The sequence below is a fragment of the Ptiloglossa arizonensis genome, chromosome 5 (assembly GCF_051014685.1).
Source record: "Ptiloglossa arizonensis isolate GNS036 chromosome 5, iyPtiAriz1_principal, whole genome shotgun sequence".
Taxonomy (NCBI): Eukaryota; Metazoa; Arthropoda; class Insecta; order Hymenoptera; family Colletidae; genus Ptiloglossa; species Ptiloglossa arizonensis.
In genome coordinates, this window is record NC_135052.1 from 21,616,715 (window position 1) to 21,636,665 (window position 19,951).

Below are 19,951 nucleotides of genomic sequence, written 5' to 3' on the forward strand. Positions count from 1 at the left end.
TGTGTCGGATCGTTGCTTCGGGCGCGATAAACGAAACGAAATTTATTGAATGAAATTGTTCCGTTCTCTTCACAGAGAGGAAATTATGAGAGCACAGCATCGTTCGGACGATCACCATTCGCAGGGACATCGATCTCGGTACACTCGATTACAGAGTTTCCAATTGTTTGAAATGGTTGGTCACGAGTGCGATTAAATAATAGTTGGATATTTCTATTTTGTCGATAGATCAAATTTTGTTAATATTCCGGGAGGTGTATATTTTGCGAGAGTTCTTTAGATCGATTTTTAAATTAACTAAGAAATCGGAGTTCGTCGTGGTGACAAACGAACTTTTAATATTTTGTTTAATAACATTATATGTGTATACACATGCATGTACCTATATATATGTATATATGAATGCATCTATGTGTATATGAGGTATGTATGAATTTGTGTATGTGTATATAAGATTGTATATGAATGTCTGGGTATGTGTATATAAGATTGTACATGAATGTTTGTGTATTTGTATATAAGATATATAAGATTGTATATGAATGTTTGTGTATATGTATATAAGATTGTATATGAATGTTTGTGTATGTGTATATAAGATTGTATATGAATGTTTGTGTATGTGTATATAAGATTGTATATGAATGTTTGTGTATGTGTATATAAGATTGTATATGAATGTTTGTGTATGTGTATATAAGATTGTATATGAATGTTTGTGTATGTGTATATAAGATTGTATATGAATGTTTGTGTATGTGTATATAAGATTGTATATGAATGTTTGTGTATGTGTATATAAGATTGTATATGAATGTTTGTGTGTGTATAGGACGTGTATATGAATGTATGTATGTGTATATGACATGTATATGAATGTATGTATGTGTAAATGACATGTATATGAATGTATGTATGACTATGCAACGTATATATGAATGTATGTACATACATACATACGTACATACATACAAACATACATACACATACTCACATATATATATATATATATATATATATATATATATATATATATATATAGGGCTATTTGAAGTGATTTTTGTTGTATCATATTTAAACGGTATTGGAAATCCAAAAGCAACAAATTGTACGACGTGAAAAAAATATCCAACCCAGAAGAATAATTTATAATTAATTCATTGTGTTGTCCCGAGAAAAAGAGTTTTAGTTGGAAAACGTTTAATTAATAGCTACCACGTTTCTCTTCTAATATTATACAAACTTTCTGTAATTTTCGTGTCCAATTTTTCATTAGTATGATAATAATTTATTACACTTCAACAGAAGTACGCCTAATTTTCTTAATGTTCCTAATGTTCTTGTATCGGGTACGAAGAAAATGAAAAGAAAATGAAATTGTTTCTTTACGTTTCACGGAGCAGTGACGTTTTAAAACATAGTAGCAAATTTTATGCTTTATAATTTACCCTAATAAGAAATTCAATGAAACATTTTTACAAAGTTAAGAAGTAACGTATACATTTTTCATGTGCGAATTTCTTTACAATTGAAATATAGTCCAAGCGATGCTAATAACAAATATTTTTTGTTTCGATGATAAAACGATCCTACGAGTGAAAAAGTCCCCCCTCTTCTCGAAAGAAAAAAGAAATTACAATTTTTCATATTATTTTAAATACTCGTAAAACTGTGAAAGATATTGGCAAGAAATTTAATCGAAACTTTATGGTGTTTTAATACTTTATAACAGGGTGAATGAAATAAAATTTATTAAATGAAATTATTTCGATCTCTTGGAGAGGCAATTATGAAAAACACGGTGAAACTGAATTTTTAAATGATATATTTCCAAATTTTCTATGTTTAATTACACGATTATTTCGTATTAAGATGTAGAAACGTTTCTGAAGAAGACCTTCAACTTGAGCCAAACTTTCGTTTGATTTTCTCTCAAGAACATCGAGTGGTAACTTTATGCTTCTAATCGTCTATTTGTATTATTCAAATCGTCCGAGAAAAATAAGACGATTAACCAAACTGATTTGAATACTGAAACCAGACGAAGCGAGGATAGAGACGCGCAGGTTCAAGGTTTATTTCGTCGACGAAAGTGTTTGTAAAGTAGTTTTCGCGGAAAGTTGGCTCGAGGTCGACGATACTTTCTTCGTGAATTTTACGATTGCCAACAATTTTTCGTCGTTGCTTTCTGAACACCCGTTGGCTCGTACAATTTCCATGAAAACCGTAAAAAGGTATGCAAAGCGCGGTTTCACTTGGACGAAGAGTGAACGATCTCGTAACGCGGACCTTGAACGTCCCAAGGGCTGTTTGCGTTGCACTTATGCTGGTAAAAGTCGACATTTACATATTTCTATTTTTCCCGATCGGATTCCTTTTGAATCGGTCCGGTTTGCGTATTAATAATTGCATAAAACGTGCACGAGTACAATATTCGATCTCGTATAACGATTACGAAAATAGTATGAGTGAATACAAAGTACAGTGAATGAAGAACACAGCGAGCGTAATCTATAAATATGAAATTTACCAATATAAGAGCAGTGAAAAAAATTTACCAATATAAGAGTAGTGAAAAAAATTTATCAATGTAGGAACTGTAAGAAATTTATCAATATAAGAACAGTGTCACAAACTTAACAATGTAGGATCAATATAACAAATTTATCGATGTAAGAGTGGTATAACAAATTTACCAATATGAAATTAATATAATAAATTTATTAATATGGCACGAATACCAAAAATTGGCCAATATAAAAATTTCAACAACGCAAAATAAACATCGACGATTAATCGATGTAAAAATGAAGGAACAATATCATTTGAATTTAAAATTGAGGAAAGCAGTAGATACAAGGTTAATAAGAACTAGAAAAATGTAAAGATTGCGAAAAGAATGGAAATGTCAGAAGCAGGAGCAGTCGAAGACAAAGATCGTACAGATACAAGATGTTTGCACCTTCACTGAAGTCACGTTGGTGAAAGACAATAAAAATGTCCTTACGAGCCAAGAAATGCTCTAACGTGACCTAATCGGCACCGTTGACCTCGAGTTGTAGCCATTTTTCTGCTCCGATGTCTTTCAACCAACCGAGCTGGACTAATTGATTCCACTGAACTGTTCGCCAACACATAACCAGCGACTTAGGTAGATAAACATCTACAGCTAATACGATCAGTGACAAGTCTATTACCTTACATGGAGATGCACATTGTTTCAAGCAGCTTGATGTAAAAATAAAAGACAAAAGTCTACGCAAACCATATTCAAACAGTCGCAAACATTCACATTTCTTTCGTTGCTCTAAATTCACACCAAAATGCTTCTAAAACAATACAATTCAAAGAACACTAATGACATTTATTCTACAATGAAGAATATATAAAAAGCAGTAGAATAAAATAAAACAAAAACCTACGCAAACCATATCCAAACAGTCACAAACATTCACATTTCTTTCGTTGCTCTAAATTCACGCCAAAATGCTTCTTAAACTGTACAATTCAAAGAACACTAATGGCATTTATTCTACAAAGAAGAATATATAAAAAGCAGTAGAATAAAATAAAACAAAAACCTACGCAAACCATATCCAATCAGATCATACACAATCACATTTCTTTCATTGTTCTAAATCTACTCGATAACTAAAGCTCCTAAAATTATACAATTCAAAGAACACTAATGAAATTTCTTCTACAAAGAAGAACATATAAAAGTAGTAAAATAAAGAAACAAAAATCTACGCAAACAGTATCCAATCAGATCATACACAATCACATTTCTTTCGTTGCTCTGAATCTACTCCAAAACTAAAGCTCCTAAAATTGTACAATTCAAAGAACACTAATGAAATTTCTTCTACAAAGAAGAACATATAAAAGTAGTAAAATAAAGAAACAAAAATCTACGCAAACAATATCCAATCAGATCATACACATTCACATTTCTTTCGTTGTTCTAAATCTACTCCAAAACAAAAGCTCCTAAAATTGTACAATTCAAAGAACACTAATGAAATTTCTTCTACAAAGAAGAACATATAAAAGTAGTAAAATAAAGAAACAAAAATCTACGCAAACAATATCCAATCAGATCATACACATTCACATTTCTTTCGTTGTTCTAAATCTACTCCAAAACAAAAGCTCCTCAAATTGTACAATTCAAAGAACACTAATGAAATTTCTTCTACAAAGAAGAACATATAAAAGTAGTAAAATAAAGAAACAAAAATCTACGCGAACCATATCCAAACAGTCACAAACATTCACATTTCTTTCTCCAAAATTAAACCTCCCGACACTAAACCAATACAAAGTACACTGATAAAATTTCTCCCACGAAGAGGATATCGAGTGTACGTTCGAACAGTGGGTCAAGAGTAACAGTCCCCTCGTTTATTAATCACGAATCCAAACCGCAACGAAACTCCCTCGTTAGCGATTTCTTCGATCCAGATGGAAGAAAACAACCAAAAGACAAAGTGCACCCCGCAAGAAGTATTCACGAAATTATTGTCGTTAGAGAACGAGCGTGTCGAACGAAAGTGGGACGGGACTCGAGATTCGGGACGGTGAATTTTTCTTTCTTTTCTTTTCTTTTTTTCTTTTTTTTTCTTTCTCACCCTTGCCAATTGTATCCAACGATCCGTGAACTCTTTCTTTCTTTCTTTCTCGCGGATCTCTCGGCGAGTCATCCGTGGGGCCCGTGAACGACAGGTTGCACACCCATCGAGAAACAAGAAAAACGTAGAAACGACGCGGAATTCGTCGAACGGTGCCCCTCTCGTTCTGAAACGGAAGGATTGGGCCTGTTCTGCGACGTGGAAAAGATGGCAGCACCATCCGGATGGTGAAAGTCCTCCGACGTTGAGGAAGGAGTGGTGGTGCACATATAGAGGGGCGAGAGGGCGCGGCTTGTCCAGACGCTCTTTGTCCCGACGACGACGATGACGGCGACGACGACGTACACGATGTCGCCGAAGTTCCTGTTCCTTCTTGGATCCCTATTTCTGTTCACCGGTGAGTACACGCATCTCTTCCCTGGTTCGCGCCGAGACCATCCCATAGATAAAAATCCGGATCTCACGTCCCACCGTTTCGATTCGAGTCCACGGGTTTGAATCTTGCGCCAATCTTCTCGAGAGTAGCAGTGAGAGTCACTCGGAAGTTCGATCCTGGATCTCGTTGCCCCCCTCGTTTCGAGTTTCGAGTTTCGCGACACGTTCCAGAGGGTTTTGCCTCTGCCCCGATGGTTCGATTCCGTTAGTTTCGAGAAACGTTTCGATTCGTTTTCGATCGCGAGTGCGAGCCAGTTTCGAAGATCGAGAGACTATACGTGGACTACGTCTCCGTTGGAAGAAGTAACCAGGTATTTGTGAAAGTTGTTTTCGATGTTTCGAGAGCTCGACAGGTACGATTCCTCGTGAGAACCGACGAGTGTACGTCTCGAACGTCGATCGGATATTGCGAACGCAATTCACTCTCGTCTACGTTCCAGGGAGTAAATATTATTTACCTCCCACGATTTCTAAAACCGAACAATCTTTGTTCGCCGAGGGATTAGAAAGTAGTTTGTTCGAACCCCAAAGCCGAAAACAATAATTACGATACTTCCGTGTACTTTCTAGAATCGTATTAACAGTTATGCTCCTTTCGTTCACCGTGCCGACGAACTTTCTATCTGTCGCTCTCCGTGTGCTCGTGATTCTTTTTAGAAAGCCGTTATCATTTCGGAACGTTCCAAACTCTCCGAAACGCTACCAAACTGTCCCCGGAGTGTCGAAATGTGAACCGAGGTTGTCCTCGAGAGACACTCGAGGCTCGAAACTTGCGCAGAAGCCGCGAAAAGCTTCGTGTGACTTTTACGGGGAACGTCCGCGTTACGAGATCGAGAACAGTCTCGGGCGCCATGAAAGTTCTGGTTATTTCAACGCCTGGTAACGCGACGAACTATGGCCGCGACAGTGCCATTGTGACACTTCGACGACTCTGCTGCGACTGATCGAGCGTTGATCGAGATCCACTCTTTCGAGATCGTTTGTAGACAATTGTTATGCATTGGACGATATATAATTATTTAAACTTTCTTTCGATGTTTAACGTGGTGCGTTTCGGTCTAGGCAAATCTTCGTTCGAGTTATTCGCTATTTACTCGAATCTGAGCAACTGTAGCGATTCAATTATTCTTTATCTGCTATATTTTGATGAAGCAACAATAGCGATCGAATTATTCTTTATTTGCTCTATTCTGATCAAGCAACAGTAGCGATCGAATTATTCTTTATTTGCTCTATTTTGACCAAGCAACAGTAGAGATCGAATTATGCTCTATTCGCTCTATTTTAACCAAGCAACAGTAGAGATCGAATTATGCTCTATTTACTCTGCTATAACTAAGGAACAATAGTAATCGAATTACCCTCTATTTACTCAACTCTAACTAAGGAACACTAGTGATCGAATTATTCCTTATATACTCGACTCTAATTAAGAAACAATAGCAATCGAATTCTGCTCTATTTATTCAACTCTAACTAAGGAACGCTAGCGATCGAATTATGCTCTATTTATTCGACTCTAACCAAGGAACGCTAGCGATCGAATTATTCTCTATTTACTCAACTCTAACTAAGGAACACTAGTGATCAAATTATTCTCTATTCATTCGACTCTAACCAAGGAACGCTAGCAATCGAATTATTCTCTATTTATTCAACTCTAACTAAGGAATACTAATGATCGAATTATTCTCTATATACTCGACTCTAATTAAGAAACAATAGCAATCGAATTCTGCTCTATTTATTCAACTCTAACCAAGGAACGCTAGCAATCGAATTATTCTCTATATACTCGACTCTAATTAAGAAACAATAGCAATCGAATTCTGCTCTATTTATTCAACTCTAACTAAGGAACGCTAGCGATCGAATTATGCTCTATTTATTCGACTCTAACCATGGAACGCTAGCGATCGAATTATTCTCTATTTACTCAACTCTAACTAAGGAACACTAGTGATCAAATTATTCTCTATTCATTCGACTCTAACCAAGGAACGCTAGCAATCGAATTATTCTCTATTTATTCAACTCTAACTAAGGAATACTAATGATCGAATTATTCTCTATATACTCGACTCTAATTAAGAAACAATAGCAATCGAATTCTGCTCTATTTATTCAACTCTAACTAAGGAACGCTAGCGATCGAATTATGCTCTATTTATTCGACTCTAACCAAGGAACACTAGCAATCGAATTATTCTCTATTCACTCGACTCTAACCAAGGAACACTAGCGATCGAATGATTCTCTATATACTCGACTCTAACCGAGCAACAGTAACGACACGTTCTCTTAGATCTCTTCCGAAATTCCTCCTCTGTATTTTACGAACGATCCGAAGTGAGCACTTCCGCAACGAGACAGGATTCGTGGAGTCTCGTTCGGCGTGAAAGTTTTACAAAAGACAATGCTCGTCCGGAAGCGGGCGATCACGATCGCGGATCACGATTCACGAACGCGGTGGATCGAGAAGGCACGATCGAAGTCTCGAACACCGATGTCGGTACGTACGAAAGGGCGGATGAGGGACGCGGAGGGACAACCGGCCAGAACCTACTTTGGAGAACCGCTGTCGCTTCCCTCCCCACCCCCGTCTTGTTGCCCTGACATTTCCAAGACTTTCTACTTCTACGGGGGGTTCAGTGACCCCGGCGTGTTCGGTTTACGATCTCTTGGGATCGTGGCTTCCAGCGATCGCGACATTTTCCACGACTAATCCCGAAGCGCTACGTATCTGCCCTTTTTATTCAAATGTCACGCACGCTGTTCCCTGGATGTCATTTAGCTCCTCGATGGTACCGAAGGTTAGGTGATTCTGTTCGATTCTGTGGAAGACGGAACGAGAAATGGTTGGGCATCGTGCAGCATTTGTTCATCGATTTCTTACTGTTCGTCGATGTTGGGAGACTGTTCAAGGGACAGTGGAATTCTCTGATCTTTTAAAGAAAATAGTGTAGAAGATAGGTCTTCCAAAGAAAGAAGAATAGAGAATGGATCTCTTAAAGAAAACAGATTCGAAAATAGATCTTTTAAAGCAGAAAGACTAGATAATAGATTTCTGAAAAAGAAAAGACCAGAAAGTAGATCTCTTAATGAAGAAGGACTAGAAAATAGACTTTTTAAAGAAAGTAGAGTAGAAAATAGATCTTCCAAAGAAAGAAGAATGGAGAATGGAACTTTTAAAGATAACAGACTCGAAAATAGATCTTTTAAAGCAGAAAGACTGGATAATAGATTTCTGAAAAAGAAAAGACCAGAAAGTAGATCTCTTAATGAAGAAGGACTAGAAAATAGATCTTTTAAAGAAAGTAGAGTAAAAGATAGGTCTTTCAAAGGAGGAAGAATAGAGAATGGAACTTTTAAAGAAAACAGACTTAAAAATAGATCTTTTAAAGCAGAAAGACTGGATAATAGATTTCTGAAAAAGAAAAGACCAGAAAGTAGATCTCTTAATGAAGAAGGTTTACAGAATAGACCTTTTAAAGAAAATAGACTAGAAAATAGGTTTTCCAAAGAAAGAAGAATAGAGAATGAATCTCTTAAAGAAAACAGACTCGAAAATAGATCTTTTAAAGAAGGAAGACTAGATAATGGATCTTTTAAAAAGAAAAGACCAGAAAGTGGATCTCTTAACGAAGAAAGACTAGAAAATAGACCTTTGAAAGAAGAAATATTAAAAAAAAAATATATCTTTCAAAGATAAAAGACTAGAAAATGGTTCTTTTAAAAAAGTGGATTAGAAAATATATCTTATAAAGAAAGAAGACTAGAAAATGGATCTTACAAAGAAGAAGAAGCTAGAAAATTGATCTTTTAAGAAAAAGAGTCTAGAAAACAGATCTTTTAGAGAAAAAAGACCAGAAAATAATTCTTTGAAAGAAAAAAGACTAAAAAGTAGCCCCCCATGAATGTTAATGGAAATTTGATTCAATTCGATCATTGAAAATCCAAGAATTTCAATCGTTGATTCTACGTTCCTCTTTACTTCAGTAAATCTCGAACAACTCATGCTTTGAACTTCGAACACTTTCTTCTTAAAGTTTCTCGTAAACACGTCTAAGCTTTCGAATGATATTTGACCTGTCCTCTAACAATTTGAACGTGGAACATTAGCTCAACATTCAACGTGTAAAAAGTATCGATAGAAAGAGTAAAAGTTGATCTGTTTGCTAACACTGACTCAATTGAACAAAGAAGCAAGGAATGGTCTTTCGTTGAGTAATTTCATCCTTTTTCTATTTTCTGTCGTCGTCACGTTACTTGTCGTTGGTTACTTTAACAGAAACGGTGATAGGGGGAGAGATTATTGATTGTGAGGTCACATTAGAGATTGCGCTCGTGAATTGAGAGTCGTTTATGTAATCGGTGATAGAAAGTATGTAATCGTCAGTGATCGAAACGAGAGAGTGGGGCGGTGATGTCTCTTTACCTTCCAAGATCACTTTCCTCTCTCGAACGAGACAAGAGACACTGCTTCTTAGAATCTCTCGTTTCGTTTCGAATCGCGCCGATAACTGGGAAATATTCACAGATTTTTATTTCGTTCGTTTATTTTCAGGCACGCTGGTCAGGGCTCAAGATGACGAGGGGGGTGACGGAATCGATGCAAACGCCGAAGAATTGTGCCAAGACAGACCAGGAGACGAGTACTTCCGGTTGAGCGTCGAAGGAGACTGTCGCGATGTCGTAAGGTAAACCATTGTTTATTATATCACGTAACGTTCGGACGACAATTGTCGATCAATCTCGTGTGTGAAAATTTATCGAAATTAAGTCACCGATTATCAAAATTATCAATTATCGTTTCAATGATCATTTGTAGGCTAAATATCTTCGCAAAGTTTGTGCAATTTATTTAAACGTTTTCGATCTCGAATTTTGGGAAGTTTTCAGAAACGAATGTGTAATTATGCAGAACTTGAAAGGTATTAATTAACGTTCAATGTCGAGTAAAGGGGAAACGTAGTATTTTATAACAGAAATTTTAATATAAAGTAATCACGGTGTAAATGATTTGTGCTCGGTTGAAAAATTTATGAGACGGATTAATAAATCGTACGAAGCTTGTGACGATTGTTTCTTTAATAAATTATTATCGTTCTGAGAGAAGATGGTACTGGGTCTCTGAAAAGGTGAATTATACACAGTGAGGCATAAATTTATCAAAAAGAGTTTAATATTAATTATCTTCGTTGAGCTATATTATGTAGTGTCACTTTTCGATTAAAATTGAAAAAAATAAATAAAGATCCAACAATTCGACTATATATAAAATAAAATTTTATACAGTCAATGTTTATTCGCAAAGTTTAGCAAAAAGTATAGTAGATTTTAAAAAATTCTAAGCATTTAGTATAATTTTCTTTTATATCTTTCACTAGGTCGAAATGCTATTATTATTTCGTTTCTATTACATCTTAAATATACGTGTATTAGAAACAATATTTTAGGCACATTTCAAAGTTATTTTGCATACAAGATTAGATTCACTCATAACATCCAAATAAATATTTCAAATTCCTTTTAAACTAGATTCTCATTTTACATTTAAATTCAGAGTTCAATGCACAAAATTCAAATAATTTTACCTTCTTCAGAGACACAGATACACATACATACACTAAGTTCTTAAATTATTTTACAAACACTTTAACTGTCGCTAAAAATTCTAAATATTCAGAACGAATGTTTCCATTCAAATCATCTTCAAAATTCTCTAATATATCAAGACTACAATAAAACGATACAATTTTTCGACATGCCACGGTCGCAAAAATTTGAAATATTTTCCAATATTTTAACCGTCGAGTTCTTAAAAGGAGCAAAGTATTCACTAAAGATACGCTCGTTGAAAAAAAAACGCAAACATTGCTCGAAAAAATTTTTTGAAAAAATCTTTAAACGTTCACTTCGAAAAGATAGCTCACTCGAGAAGACGCGTCACGAGCAGCTTCTATTCGTAGCTCTGAGACCGCAATCGGTTCCGTGACGCGGTAAAAGTAACCCCGAAGGACACATATCGCAGTAACCATGATGTCTGCACGCGAAGTTAACGGTGAAACCGCGATTTACGTGAACGAGGGATCGAAGAACGCGCGGCGACGTCGCTGAGGATTGAAAAGCGAATTCCTCCGGTTCCTCAGCGATCGAATTCCGCGTTCGAAGGTTCAAGGCGAGCCTGATACTGGATACAGGACTCGCCTTCCAACCAATGACGACAGAACCGAGTGTCCTGACTCACTCGAACGGACAGTGTATTTCCGTCGTCAAGGACACGTCTGCAGAAATATCCTCCGAACAGGATATTACGCGTCAGACTGTTTCACCCGGCGCGCATTTTTCGAGAATCGTGACAAAAACATTTTTACTTAAACTCTTGAAATAAATCTCGTAATACGATGATCGATGAATAATACCTGCTTCGTTATTATGGAATGGTTTTTATCGAAACTTGAAACGTTATTCTTGTGTTCTTGTGTTTCCAGTTTCTGGAAATTTTACGTTAGTAGATTTATCTTTTAGAAATATTGTTCTGATTAATACTGGATCATTTTTGCTTTTTGAAATCGTGTGAAGATTGTGTGATCATTTTTACCGTGAAATGTCGTGTCACGTGATCGAGATATTTTGTTGGATATTGGATTAAGTAATGTTGCATTGATTACGGTGATAGGAAATGGATAACGAAAGGTATTTTATATGTGATTTTATCAATGTCGTTAAAAGTTGTTTTTCTTTAATGGAACGACTCGCGAGTGACTGTTTCTTTTTTCCCATATGCGAGAACAAAAATTGAGGTTAGGTTTCGTAACGGTATATTTAGCTGCATCTCGTTTCTTAGGCATTTACGGATTTTAGTTGTATTTTAGCTTTACGTATATTCGTGTGTATATTGTGTATGTTATTTATAAAGTTAAAAATGTAAGCTGAACAAGTAACTATTGAAATAAAATTCTTGTCATCTGTGAGTATAATTACGGTTTGTCAGTAATATTTAATTTATAAAACTGGTAATAATTTTGCTCAGGAAGCTTATTTGGTGTGATTTATTTAAATGAAAATTATTTTTTCCCCAAGTGAACGAATATTTATTCGTGCTCAATTAAAGATAGTAAGAAGTGACAATAAAGTTAACGATAATATTAGTAAAATAATAAAAAATGATAATAATATTGTCTCAATCATACTTATACAGAAACATACAAAATATACAAAATATACAAAAGGTAAATATCAAATTAATAACGGTGCAAAGGGTGAGATACAGCGAGATTAAATTTAACCCTGAAAAAACGACAATTTATACACGACAGTTTGCAATAAAAATCACAGTAGAATATTAAAAATTAAATAACAAAGTAGAGAACCGAGCTAACAGTAAGTTGTATCGAGCTATCTCACATATAACGTGAGTTCGTATCTCTATTCGGAAAAGGATGAAATAAAACCATTTATTTATAATCATCGATATATCTTTCTTTTATTTTCCATTACGACTTTCCTGCAATCTACCAATTTTCCGATTACTCATTCACAAGAATTCTTTAATCCAGTTGTGTACCTTCTAACTCTATTTCTCGACTTCTTTTCGAAAAGGTACGCAAACTTCCAAGCAAGTAACAATTCAATGAACAAATATCGTTAATTTCATAATTCACAAACTGTACAACGAACGATTAAACGAGGAAAAATATATCGATGATCGCGAGTAAATTATTTTCGAAAAGAGAAAAATATTTGTATCGCCTACGAGAGGAGGTGTTTATAACCTCTAAAAAAAAGCGGAGTAAGAGTCAAGAAAACACCTATGGTGGTAAGAAAGCCTTTTAGAAGCGTTCAATTTTTGGACGACAGCGGACACGATAATCAGAACGAAGAGACAAAATTAGAATAAATTAACTACAGATGCGACAAAGCGACCGAGATCGGCGTGACCAGGTTGGCCACCGTGAGATGTCCTACCGGTTTGGCGTTCGACATCGAGAGGCAGACGTGCGACTGGAAGACCAATGTGAAGAATTGCGACCAGCTCGAGAGTAAGCATCGATATTGAATCCTCTGACTGAAAAACGCCCCGTTTTCTTTCTGTCCCGCTTGAACAGATGCACGAAGTCCGGCCTGAAGCAAATCACGTGCCCCAGCGGATTGGCCTTTGACTTGGACAAACAGACCTGCGACTGGAAGGGCAAAGTCACCAACTGTGACAAGCTCGAGAGTAAGTCGATGTATCGACCAGGGTGAACCGGTGTATCTGTCTCCGTTTCTGGTGTTTTCTTCCTTTCGAAGAATGCGTTTATTATTTCTTCGTTCTCACAGAGGTGGACATTTCACCCGAACTCTTCGTTACTTTACAGTATTTGCAAATTAACCTTCAAAGTGTACACGCACGTTGAAAGTCCATCGCTAGGATTCGATTTTTTAAATCGAGAGTAAATCTATCTATTCTTTTATTTTCTTTTTCTTTTCTCATTTTCTTCTCTTTTTGAATACACATTTTCGAATATTTTCAATTTTTTAAATCGAGAGTAAATTTATCTATTCTTTTATTTTTTTTTCTTTTCAAATTTTCTTCTCTTTTTGAATACACGTTGAAAGCTCGTCGTGAGAATATTTTCGATTTTTTAAATTGAGAGTAAATCTATCGATGCTTTTATTTTCTTTTCTTTTCTTATTTTCTTCTCTTTTTGAATACACGTTGAAAGCTCGTCGTGAGAATATTTTCGATTTTTAAAATCGAGAGTAAATCTATCTATTCTTTTACTATTTTTTCTTTTCTCATTTTCTTCTCTTTTTGAATACACGTTGAAAGCTCGTCGTGAGAATATTTTCGATATTTTAAATTGAGAGTAAATCTATCTACTCTTTAATTTTTTTTATTTTCTTCTCTTTTTAAATCCACGTTGAAAGTCCATCGCGAGAATTTCGATTTCTAAAATTAAGATTAGATTCAGCAATTTTAAACTTTTTTCTCTTCTTTTAAATCTACGTTGAAAGTCCATTACGAGAATAATTTCGATTTCTAAAATTGAAAATAGATCTAACAATTCTTTTGCATTTTTCTTCTTTTCATCTTTTTTTAAATCCACGTTGAAAGTCCATCGCGAGAATTTCGATTTCTAAAATAAAGATTAGATTCGGCAATTTAAAAATTCTTTTCTCTTCTCCTAAATCCTCGTTGAAAGTCCATCAACTTAAAAGAATAAATCAGTCTATTCTTTTATTTTATTTTTTTATTTTCTTCTCGTTTTAAATCCACGTTGAAAGTCCACCGCGAGAATAATTTCGATTTCTAAAATTGAGCACAGATCTACCAATTCTTCTATTTTATTTTTCTATTTCCTGTTTTAAATCCACGTTGAAAATCCACCGTGAGAATAATTTCAATTCCTGAAATTAAGAACGAGCAATTATTTCATTTTTCTCTCACGAAACTCGAGTAAATGACACTCGAAATCGTTCCAACAATCTCGGTAGTAATTATTTAAATTACACACACACCCACACACACACAGTTTCATTTCACCCGAGTGAACAAACTGAACGTTCCTCCTACGCGTTAAGAGTCCCGTACCAGGGAATCGAGTCATAACAAACGCATTCTTTCGTGGGAAGGAGCCATACCTGGAACGTTTCAATTCGTCCTCGTGATTCGAGGATGTTGAAAACAGTTCCAGGTGATACGGAGTAGTTCGGTTCCTTCGTAGACTCGCAACGTAGCACGCACCATTCGTAATTATACTAACTCACCAACTATCCTCGCGTACCCTCGAGATCCACCGCACGATTCGTCTCGTCTCCACGTTAAACGTTTCTCACGCATCGAATTCTTACACGTTGCGTTCGAAATCTCCGATTCGACTGTTGTCTTTTCGACGTATTGTTGAAGTTAACATTAATATCGTACTATTTACGGTCTCTGTGCACTTCGTCGAATCGTTCGGTCCGTGTTTTCAGCACTTTCTAAACGCACGCGAGACTAACGCTTTTTCGACTTTGCAAGGTTTTCTTTTCCCCTCGTGGTGTCTCGACTGGCTGTGAAAAAGAAAAACAATTTAAGAAAAAAAAAAAAAAGACAAAATATAGAGAAAAAGAAAAAAGAAAGAAAAACCGGGGTCACGAGCGTAAAGTGAAAATGTTGTTGCACACGGCCGTGTTCATAATTATTCGTACGCGGTCGTGCGAGCGTTTCTCAAATCGCGGCTTTCTAAAACTTAATCGACGACCCGCGTCTCGTGAGATGGACGCGCTCCCGTGGCGATGAAAATTTTTAAACGAAACGGAATCCACTTCAGACTCACTCCTCCGGTTGTTAATTGGGCCCACTTGTGGTACCCGTTGCTATAGATTTCAAAACGTGATTGCTCGCAGAAAATTGCAATTATGCGGTAGTTTCTTATCCCGTGGTAATTGATGTATAGTGCACAGTGTGTACGAGTGTTTCTCAACATCTCGAGGACAGAGACAAATGTGTTTTGTGTAAAAATTCTTCGATTCGTGAGGGCGATAATTGATACGTCCAATTTGTTTTTGAAAAAGATTTCAATGCGTTTCATTAATTTGTTCGCGCGGTATCGTTAATTTTTGTTAATTTTTTTTTTATCGGTATCGTTAATTTTTGTTAATTTTTTTTTTATCGGTATCGTTAATTTTTGTTAATTTTTTTTTTTTGGTATCGATCATTTATTATGTATTAATATTGACTATTTATTTACTGGATATTAATATCGATCATTTGTTACGTATCAATATCAATCGTTTACTGGATATTAGTATAGATAATTGAGAATATATTAATATCATTAAATTATTGTATATCTGGTCACTGTTTTTAAATTACAACGCGAAGTCAGATCGATGAAATTGTAAATTTTGAAAATAGAATTTCAATCCAACGTTGCAATTTTGCCCTTCGAAATCGAACACCTTTTATACAAACATTTATACATATCCAAGAGTTTGATAAATTATTTTGTGTAGACACTCTAATCGAATATGCTTTGAATATTGAAATTAGATTCCATTGCAAAATTGCATTTCATTGTTTCTTCTCCATGATGGAAGAAATAATTGCTGATTTTTTTTTGTTAATTTTCAAATCGAATTGTACAGTTTATTTCAAAATTACAGCTACAAATACAACGATCGATATAAAAAAAGTGTTAGTGAACATATTGAGATATTATGTATTGAAGAATTAACATTATCATATTTTAATTTTCCAACTTCATTTTTTTAATTCTATTGAAATTCCTACATGGTAAAATCTTATTCAAAATAATCTACAGTTGTACATCGATTAATTAATCCTCCTACTCGTGAAAAGTTCTAATACCTTACATTTACATTAAATGGAATAAACAAAGAATGGAAAACTTCATAATTGCAACAGAAACGCGACGCAACAATTTAAATAAAATAATAAAACGACACTTTTGATAATAATACAAATTCCCTCTCACGGTGTATCTCGAAACAAGTGCAACTGTCTCTCGTATTTCCAAGCGGATAATAAAACAAAAAAAAAAGAAAAATATTAATCCAATCTCACGTTCGAAATAACGAAGAAAAAAAGGAAAAAAATTAATTCGATCTTACGTTCGAAACAATGAAGAGAAAAAAAAAAGAAAAAAAAATTAATTCGATCTCACGTTCGAAACAATAAAGAGAAAAAAAAAGTAGGGGGAAAAAATTAATTCAATCTTACGTTCGAAACACGAGCACGACTCGTGCCATTTAATACGCCCGAAAGAGTCGTGTTGGTACCGATAGCTCCGAAATATCTCGTATAATTAACCAAAAATCGTATTCCCATCTTGGTTCGGCGTGTTTCGTAATCTCGAACGATAAACGCTAACGAGCACGTTTCGTTAAGAATAATTCTCGCTTTTCCCAACACGGTAGAACCGTTGGAATAATTATGAACGGTACTGTACACGTAAGTCGCTTTCGAGACGCTGTAATCTCCGGTTCAGCCACTTTCGATTCAGCCGCTGAAAGACTGGTTTCGATTTTGAGCGAAAGTGCAGCGCGCCAGCGCGAGCCAGCGCGCAGCGAGCGTGTAACGCGGAGACGAGAAGCTCGAGCGGTAGCCGCTCGGTCGGTCTCGAATTATTCTAACCTAGTTTCGTGCCCACCTCGAAGCCCTCTTCCTGCTGCCAGTTCACGCAACTCTATCGATTCACCTTGCTCGACTAACAACCATGAAAATGTATACGCACTTTCCACTCCGCGAATCTCGCTGCTGTTAACCTGAGCTTCGGTCGAAAAGAATCGCTTTGGAATATAAATTGCGTGCCATCGTTGTCCCGGGAAATTCAAAAACAGGATTCTCGTTAGATCTGTGGGAACGGCTGGTTGCTGGAAACGCGTAGATCGGTCTCGAAATTCGATTCGATTCGAATTATACGAGAGAAGAGGGAAGTCTTTTGTTTTTTAATTATTTTATTATTGAACACGGAAATAAACAATAGAGTTGTCGATCGTTTCGATAAAGTTTAGATTGTTCGAGAAAAGAGAAAAACAATTGAGAAAAATATTCAATCGATTTGAAATTATAAATAATGTAATGGATGGGTCGAATTAACCCCTTGTGTTCTATTTTTTGATTATTTATAGAAAAAAGAAATAGAGTTGTCGATCGTTTCGATAAAGTTTAGATTGTTCGAGGAAAAAGAGAAACAATTGAGAAAAGTACTCAATCGGTTTGAAATTATAAATAATATAACGGATGGGTCGAATTAACCCCTTGTGTTCTATTTTTTAATTATTTTATTATTGAACACGGAAATAAACAGTAGAGTTGTCGATCGTTTCGATAAAGTTTAGTTTATTCGAGAAAAGAGAAAAAAAATTGAGAAAAATACTCAATCGGTTCGAAATTATAAATAATGTAACAAATGGGTCGAATTAACCCCTTGTGTTCTGTTTTTTTCTTTTTTTAATTATTTCAAGTATTTAGCACGGACATAAGCAGTAGAATTGCGGAGGAATATTTCTAATTAAATTTCTCCACTTTATTATCGTAATATTATCGACGATAAATCACCAATTTCATTTATCGATAATTACAGAAAGAAAAATAGAACGCGCACCATATGGCGCACTTCGCATATAAGGGGTTAATATCGAGCCATTCTACTATACCTTTCGCATACTTTCGTCGCAATTCGATCGGCAGAATAATTCACGAATCGGTAAAAAAACTCGATCGATTAATCATTCCATGCACCGCCTTCGCTGTTGGGCAAGATCGCTGACAATGTCCGTGCAATACCACATTAAAAAGTGGAATATTTCCTACACAAAGCCAGCTATCCTCGAACACGCTACGGTATTAGCTATCCGAGAACCAATTACGACATCTTATCGAATTTATTTACGGACAAAAGAGCTTTCTTTCGGGGAGCAGGTAATGGCTCCCCGGTTTTAATAAACGAATCGTGTTTATCGCGTCTCTCGGAGTCAACGCTGGCACGCAACCACCATTTAGCTTTTATAAAATCCACGCGCTCACACCTGTATGTACTGTTACACACCGACACCACGTGCACCACGTGACTTCTTTCTCTCCGCGTATCGCTCCAGGTACGAGGTAGCACGTTCTCGATCACCGATCTCGCTCCTTTTTCTTTTTCTCTTGTTTTTTCTTTTTCTTTTTTCCCCCCCACCACCCATTTTTTCTCACTTCTTCTCTGTCTCGCTGTCTGTCACTTTTTCTCCCCTTTTTTCACTGTCTCTGTCTCGCTCTACCTTTGCATCTAGATCGGTTTCGCTTCGACGATCTGGCCTCCTTACGAGAGCTCCTCGTTATTCAGCTCGGCTCGTTCGCTGTCGCCGCTCGAATCCCGCGCGAACGAACCAACCAACGAACGATCGATCGATCATTAATTTTTCTCGCGCACGCGCACGCGCACGCGCGGAAGACACTCCTACGGCTCTCATCTCGTCCTCGTTGGCGTTACGCGTCTCCGACGGCTTCTCATCATTCTCTCGTACGTCTTTTCGTCATCGAATCATCCCAATCGAACGGAATACGCTTTCCATCGCTTTCCATCGAGCGCGAGGTGTCGCCCTTCTCGCCGTGGAATTCGTTGCTCCGATTTAATGTCGATATTTCACGATCTAATTTCGATATTTACGATTTAATTCAAGAACGTATTAACGAACGTTGTTCCAATTTATTGGAACCACCAACGAACGTTGTTCTAATTTATTGGAAACACTAACGAACGTTGTTCTAATTTATTGGAAACACCAACGAACGTTGTTCTAATTTATTGGAAACACTAACGAACGTTGTTCTAATTTATTGGAAAAAATAACGAACGTTGTTCTAATTTATTGGAAACACTAACGAACGTTGTTCTAATTTATTGGAAACACCAACGAACGTGTTTCTAATTTATTGGTTTGTATTTTTGAAATACAGAAAGGGGAAAGATAATAAATGTAATTACTTGTTTCGATAGCCATCGAATGGTTGATAATCGAGTGATCCTTTAAAGGGGAGTTAAATGTTTTTCTGTTTTTCTTTTTTTTTTGCAAGTGATCAGGGAACGATTCATCAAGATAGTTTTCTTGATTTTATTAAAGTCGAATGGTATGTTATGCAAGACAAACGAAAGCAATTTATTATTAACTTTTTCGACGCACGAAATATTGAGTTTCGAACATTTTATAAAGTTCTATGTAATTTTTTGTATTTTTTGTATTTTTTGGTTTTGTTTTATTACTTCTCTGAAGTGGATCTTCTCGATTTTTTAATACAACCGTACGATAATTGTTGTTTTTTGGTTGGTTCAATTTTAGTACATTTTGGTCTTGTTGTCGAATAAATACAAGTAATATTCTATTAATATTGAACGTAATAGGAACGA

The 19,951-nt window shown here is 35.9% G+C and overlaps 1 protein-coding gene across 2 annotated transcripts in view; it reads left to right on the top strand.

Moving 5' to 3' along the window:
- The first annotated feature begins 4,734 nt into the window (after nt 1–4,734).
- Nucleotides 4,735–19,951, top strand: part of Verm (LDLa and CE4_CDA_like_1 domain-containing protein vermiform) — a 28,532-nt gene continuing 13,315 nt past the window's right edge. The window contains exons 1-3 of one of the 2 annotated variants that reach the window (XM_076313169.1): nt 4,735–5,028; nt 9,634–9,766; nt 12,981–13,111. In XM_076313169.1, the coding sequence (XP_076169284.1) occupies nt 4,956–5,028; nt 9,634–9,766; nt 12,981–13,111 (337 nt within the window). In that variant the 5' untranslated portion in view covers nt 4,735–4,955. Of the gene's footprint in view, nt 5,029–9,633; nt 9,767–11,680; nt 11,766–12,980; nt 13,112–19,951 lie in introns of those variants that run through there. The other variant, XM_076313170.1, reaches the window with a different exon arrangement.